Source organism: Lycium ferocissimum, chromosome 5 (genome assembly GCF_029784015.1).
Source record: "Lycium ferocissimum isolate CSIRO_LF1 chromosome 5, AGI_CSIRO_Lferr_CH_V1, whole genome shotgun sequence".
In the NCBI taxonomy this organism is placed as follows: Eukaryota; Viridiplantae; Streptophyta; class Magnoliopsida; order Solanales; family Solanaceae; genus Lycium; species Lycium ferocissimum.
In genome coordinates, this window is record NC_081346.1 from 73,882,586 (window position 1) to 73,889,907 (window position 7,322).

General features: G+C 27.8%; 1 protein-coding gene across 1 annotated transcript; it reads right to left on the reverse strand.

Annotated features, from left to right (window-relative positions):
• Positions 1-1,717: 1,717 nt before the first annotated feature.
• On the reverse strand, positions 1,718-2,906 carry LOC132057417 (putative phytosulfokines 6). Its single transcript, XM_059450015.1, has 3 exons — positions 2,720-2,906; positions 2,548-2,618; positions 1,718-2,031 (listed from the first exon to the last, which is right to left on the reverse strand). Exons 1-3 carry the CDS (start codon positions 2,814-2,816, stop codon positions 1,921-1,923), a joined length of 279 nt encoding a protein of 92 aa, XP_059305998.1. The 5' UTR covers positions 2,817-2,906; the 3' UTR covers positions 1,718-1,920.
• Between the last annotated feature and the right edge of the window lie 4,416 nt (positions 2,907-7,322).

The window sequence follows — 7,322 nt, forward strand, 5'->3', positions numbered from 1 at the left end:
ATATGAATATTTGTAGGATTTTATAATAATTATTTTCTCTATAATAGCTAAGTTCTTTTTTAAATAGATTTTTAATATTATGTTAAACGATGTGTTTTCTTAACTAAGTCAAAAAATATTTAAACATACGACGTAGAAAGATTCGATTATTTGTCACGTAATTGAGACATATGGATACAAAAATCTGCAAATAATGTGTGGAATGGATGGGAAAAACATGAAAAACATAATCAATAGGCATCATTCAATCATACAGCTGTTTAAAAGACAAGACACTAATACCAATGGCCACATACATATACTCTATCACTTGGGTTAGTACATTTGGACTTAAAGTGTGAAAAGAGACGAAGTGCAATAATTGAAGGAATCAGCCAAAGGTCAACTGTGGGTCTATCAATTTTCTCTTAATTGGAATTTGAAATTGACCACTTTTCTGATGCTCCTGTCCCCTTGTGAAGAATTGTGTTCTTTCTTTACATTTTTCAATAAGGTCTTTTGGTCATAATAGTTCAATTGAGTTTTATATGTTATTTATTCTTTTAATAATTTGGTGTCCCACATGATTAATTTTACGAGACATCTGCAACTCTTCATTAACGCTATACATAAACACTTTAATAGTTGGGCAGAATAGTTAAAATATCAAAATTTCTCTAATTTAAAATTAAATCTAATAAGGGCCTAGAACTTGTTAGTCGAAATTTTTATAATTGTGATGTCCCAACTGATTACTATTATTCTTGTTTATATAAGTTCAACTCTATCATTTTTTATTAAAATTAAATCTAATAAGGGCCTTGGGAATTGAGCCTTGTTGTTAGTTAAAATATTAAATTTTAAAAAATTTATTTTTATAGATGTCCCAACTGAAATTTATGTGATTATTAATTTTACGAGAATAGAAGAAATCATTTAATGTTATGGTTAGTTAAAATATTACAAGGTCTCTCTGTAAATTTCACAACCTTTATATCGTATTGGAGATGATTTATTTTAGTGTATACTGTTATTCTTGTTTATATCCAGTTGGAAGCTTAATAGTATCTGTTCTTTGTTCTAGGGGTGATTATTGTAAATGCTATTTTATCCGTTTTAATTTATACGATACAGTTTGATCGGACGCAAAATTTTAAAATGATAGAAAATATTTAAAATTTATATTCGTAAACATGCCATGAGATTTCTGTGATTGTAAAAGCACGTTATTAAGATAATTAAATTTAATTATTTTCATCTATAGAAAAATGCAATTCTTTTTTAGACGAACCATCATATAAAATGAAATAAAGGAGTAGAATTTACTGGTTGACCTGAGAAATATATTGTCATAGTAACCTAAAGGTAATAAATATTGATAAGTGATAATAAAAATATACTCCAAATTATCTGTGATGTTCATATTTTATTCTGAAGACAGAAATTCCCATTATCCAAAGCTACATTAGCAAAGCTACCGATTTTTTTTTTATTCTGAAGCCAGAAGCTATTACTATCAGTTTTCCAGAAGTTGAACCATTATATATCTTGAATAAAATAACTAAGACGACAAATATATCCGAAATACAATTTCCAACGGTGTAATTTAAAGGTACATTTAATTAAAGACCTTAGTTTAATTTATCATAAGTTCAAAGTACTGCTCCTAGGGAGTATAATTAACTGAGAAATTTAATAAGCTCTAGGCTGTAGTAATAAATATCAAGACTTGCAAGAGTAATTAAACTTTTGACTATCTTTATAGCTCACAAAAACATAGTACTACTACTACTACTACAATCTTATGATACATTGAAATACAAGTTTAACAAATTAAAGTTCTTTTAGTAGTACTAATTAATCTTCCTGAAGAAGAAAGAAGAAAAAAAACAAGCTTATTAATTCTTCTGCTTGTAGAATTACAAATTAAATCAAACTCCTTCAAGGCTTTGGCTTGTGTTGAGTATAAATATAATCCAAATGAGCCTCTGCAATCATTCTTCTCTTGAAACAAACTTCATCTTTTTCTTCACATTCTTCTATTCCCATGAGCTGTTCCAAATATAAACAAAAAATAAGAATTAAAAAAATCAAAAAAGAAGAATAGAATTCAATACAAACTAGAATTCATGTGAACTTATATGAAATAATAATTATGTCTCAATTCCAAGTAAGTTGGAATCACGATATATGAAATAACAGAGCCAGAAATTATAAGAAAGTTATTTAAAAAGGGCAAAAATGTTTATGATTGATTTCCAACTAATATTCATTGAAAAAGCTTCCGACGAGCCAAATTCTGACGGTCTTCTTTGGACATTTCCATAATAAAATCGCATTCTTTTTGTAATTTATACTTAGAAGTTTTTAATATATTAAAGGTATTCAATAGCTTATATATAAATAAATAAATAATATTTTTACCACAGTTCCACGATATATATAGCTATTGGTCGAAAGGGATTCAATTATATTCCCTTCTTTACCTTTAAATTCTGCCACATATGAATTCTCAGTGACCATATCATATTTATGAAAGGAAAGAAAGAAAGAAAGAAAAGAACTTACATCATTCAAGTCTTTTACTTGTGATGAGGAAATTGGATTGACTATACCATTAGATTCAATCTTCTTATTATCTGTGAAAAATAAATTAATTACTAATGAACAATTTTATCTCTGGAAGCTCTATAGAAATTAAAGGACAACAAAGAGGAAAGAAAAAAAGAACACTCAATACCTTGAAAATTAGTTGTAGGCATAAGACGTGCTGAAGTTGTGTAGGAAATTAGTAAAACAATAAGAGAAAAAAGAAATATAATATTTTTTTGCTCCATTTTGTCTTTGGTTAATTGGCTTTTCTTTTTATTGTGTGTCTGTGTGAGGGGGAGAAAAAAGAGAGAGAGAGAGAGAGAGAGAGAGAGTTGAGGGATAGAAGAATAGAGCAGTTGAGAGTTGTATATATAGCAAGAATTTGGAGAGAATGCCAGCAAAATGGCAAGTCAAAAAACAAGTCACAAGTCACAATTAAGTGTACAAGCCCACTAATTAGAATTCACGTTGAATATATGTGTGTTCGGCAAAAAATACTGTTCCTCCCGTTTATAAAAGTGTCCACTTAGTTAATTGCACACTGCTTAAGTAAATACTAATTCCCAAGTAAAAATAGGTAATTTGACTAAACTATCCCTAATTAAATAGGTATTGAGATTTGGTCATTAAAACTTAATAAGAGCGGATATGAAAAAATAAGGTTACTCCTTCCGTCCCATATTGACTAAAAACCAAACTAATTAAATAGGTATTTTAGATTTGATATGTTAACATATAAAACTTAATATCATGTTTTATGGATATTTAAAAAATTATTATGACTTATAATATTTTTATATGTAATTTCTAAAACATGTAAATTGTATTTCAAAAACTTAAAGATTGTATGTCCAATTTACAAATAATAAAATTTAAAATTCAAATTGTCACAAACTAAACAATTTTCTAAAAAAAAAAAAAAGAAGAATTTTTTTTAGTGACGTGATTGATTAGCTATATTTTGAGATATTTTTTAGAATAAATTGATTTGAAAAAATTGTTAACAACTTTGTATTGTTATTGACGATTATAAAATATTAATTAATGACTTCGCATCTAAAAACTTAAAAAATAGACTTTAAATAAACATATATATCACAATTTTTTCTTTTAATAAAAATAGTGTAGTTTTTGAATATCTAAATTTTAATTTTAAAATATTGAATTTATCTAATCAAAGCTCCAAAAATTAGTCTACTTGACCCTTGAGAAACGAAACAGGACAAGTAATACGGGACAGAGGGAGTAATTCTCTCTTGATTTGGTAAATGAACACTCTTTTTGAACTAATGGGAGTAATAACTTTGGTTCAAACTCTATATATACACACATGTAAGAGATTCATTAAATATGTACACAACTTGAATTCAAATCTAGTTAATAGCAATTGAGGTCATCGTCTTAGAATCAAGAACCCACAAAATTTAAATCCTAAATCGCCTCTAGATTGACCCTGTACAACCTAAGCCCGCGACATGTATGACATATCATCCGTTTTGGTCAAACAAGTCTCCTGGATCTGTCACTCGGGCTACACAATTATCGACCCCAAGAGCGTGTGTATAGTACCACGCATGTGAACTTGTATTATGCTTTATAAAGTTCTTCACTTTCCTTTTTATTCCAATGTGATATCCGCCTAAAAAATCATGTGTGCCTCTTTTTCATCATTAGCTTGTCAGTGAAAAAGTTTGCAAATCCTTTTTCTTACTCGCCCTTTAGCACAGGCGTCACAAACTCACTAAGGGGTCATTTGGTTTGAAGAGAAGTTACGATGGAATAAGTTATGTTGGGATTAATTATACTGAGATTAGTGATGTTAGGATAAGTTAATCTGGTATTATTTCTTATTGATTGTTTGATTTATTGTATAAAAAGTAACAGGCATTGCATAATTTTTGAGAAAAAGTTATTTGTTTACAAAAATATCCTCCACCTTATGTAGTAGAAAAAAGGTTTAAAAGACCTCAGGGGTATTTTTGTCATTTTTGTTATTTTATTCTGGGATAAGCAATCCTGGGATTGTTATTCCACCCTCTACCAGGGATAACTTATCCCAAAATTAGTAACCAAACAAGGGATATAGTAATACAAATTCTTTCCTATCCATCATATCAAACGATCCCTAAGAGTTAAAGAATTTTTCATTAAAAATATTTAACTACAATATTTTAAATTCGAGACTTTTGATTACGGAAAAAAGTATTTCAAACTATTCCACGTGGTGAGATATATGAAAGAAAGGAAAGAAAAGAAAAGAACTTAAAACCACTCATGTTACTCATTAGTTATTAGTTGCCATCTGTATTACTTCAACTTGGATACAGGATACGTATTCACCCTGAATTTATACGTGCCAATATCTGCCACGTGTATATACACCTTTTGGTATCTTGTAGAGTTTTTATGAAATAATCCCATTCCATAATAAGTAATTTTATAACCTTTTAAATTCGATTTAAAATAAGAGACTTTGTTAAAAACGTAGGAAGTTTTAATTTCTTATTTCAGAATTGTCCTTGTCTAACAATTGATTTACTATGAACAAATTTCCAAAAGTCTTTTTATATATACTATATTCCTGTGAGTAAATTAGGATAATGTAATTAAATAAGTCTTTTAATTAATATTATTAAGTAATTTTTATTGAGTCTACCAAAATCTTAAAAATCACTTACTGTGGACCAGAAGTAATATAATATTTCAGACTTGTTTAGGACACTTTTACACTCTGGTTGGATGGTTGTTATATATTGTTTCATATAATCTCGTATTATATTGTATTGTGTTGTATTGTATCATGTTGTAATGTTTTAATAAATATAATATTTGGTTATATTGTATCGTTTCCCATCGTTACATAATGTCATACATTAGCAAATTGAAGGATAAATCTACAAGAAAAGTAGATTATGCTACGCGGCGGAGCTATTTTAAAAAGATAGGGTAAATGATAAAATAGAAACATTAGATAATAAGTAAAGATAAAATGAGAAAAAAAATAAGATAACAACACGATCACACCAAATTAGTCGTTACATAAAATGAGACTTTTCGTCGTTACATAATGATGGATTTAACGATACGATAATAAATTTACTAACAACAATACAATATGTAATCAACAACCATCCAACAAGCTGTTAAGGTAAATATTCCTCAACCAATATTATACTACGCGCACTCTAATATTAAAAAGTTTTCTTCTATTCCAAAATTCCATTTAAAAGAAGTGTTCCAACCAAACTCTTTTTGTTTTTGGTTCCACCCAAACACATGAAGAAGATTTGCAAATTTTTTATAAGGCCAAACAAACAGCACCGTCATTCTTGTTTGATAGTAATAAGAGAATCTTTAGGATTTTGACGACATGGGGTCTTTTTTTACAAGAAAAATATGATTTTGACCTCATATTTTTTTTTTTTTGTACAAATAATAAAGAAAAAAAAATCATTTTGCACAAAAGTAAATTATATAAATATAAAATAATTAATTAAAAAGTGGTCCAAAAAAATAAAAATCCGCATTTAATTTTAATTCAAACAAACAAAATATATTGGGTCAATAAATAATACACCTTGCCAAAAATATTTCAACACCACTCTCTAGTAAAAAAAAATTTACCTTACAAAATATGGTCAAAATTTTCACTGTGGTGATTAAAGAAAGTGTTTTGCAACTTTTCATTATTATTAGTTGCATTACTTTGGACTTGTAGTTTAATTAGAAGATTTTTTAACATTATTGATTGTTCAATGTTTGTTTCGGTATTAGATGATTTAGATAATATTTCTTGTTTTTTTGGTAAAAAAACCAATCCCATTTTTGTTTGGAAATGAAATGGGTTCAAATAGAGATACAAATTCAAATCATTTTAAGTTTATGTGCATTTTGTTTTTTTGAACTTTTATCAACAAGGAACTTATTAAGTTTGTCTCAAGTTATCGCTACATAATATTGTAGGTCCATCCTATTGCATCTTGCAAACTGGACAGATGCAACGTGTAGGCATCGGATTTGTTCGAACTTAGGATTATCGACATCATAAATTTAGTGTAAAAATCAATTAAAATTTAATCACTGTTAAATAAATAGCCATTTGTAACTCAAAATTTATAAAAATAAGTTTTTATTTAAAAGTGTAAAAAATATTAAAGATTAAAATCTCTATATAGATTTGATGATTTTGAATGGGAGAATAATTTTGAATTGTAGCGGGAGATCCGTGCGCACTATGAGATCCGATAAGGTGTTTTCCGTTTTAGCACTTTTTGTAAGTTTTCAATCGCAATATATTCTCTTTGAATATGACTATATTCAGCTCCCTTATCATATATCTTTTTCTTTATGCATTGATTTTTTTTAATTTTCCACATTCAGATTGAGTCTTGCTGGTTCCAAGGTCATCGTAATGGTCGAAAAAAAATATATATATATATATATATATAAAACACACAGTGTCACGTGTCTTCAATTTTCCCAGTCCTTGTTTTCATATTAATATATATATTTTTTTTTAACACAAGAATATAATATATATTGTATAACTCTACACTCCTTTCTCTTAGTTAAAAACCATCATATTTTTATATGTATTGATTTACTGAGTTTGTTTAACTCCAACCCCCCATTTGTTTCTTTGTTTTGGTTTTTATTACTTAACTCATCTTGAGAAGTATAGACTATATCCAAACCATATAAAAATATTTTTGTTCCCATCGGAGGTATTCACTACCCCTCATTTGATTTTC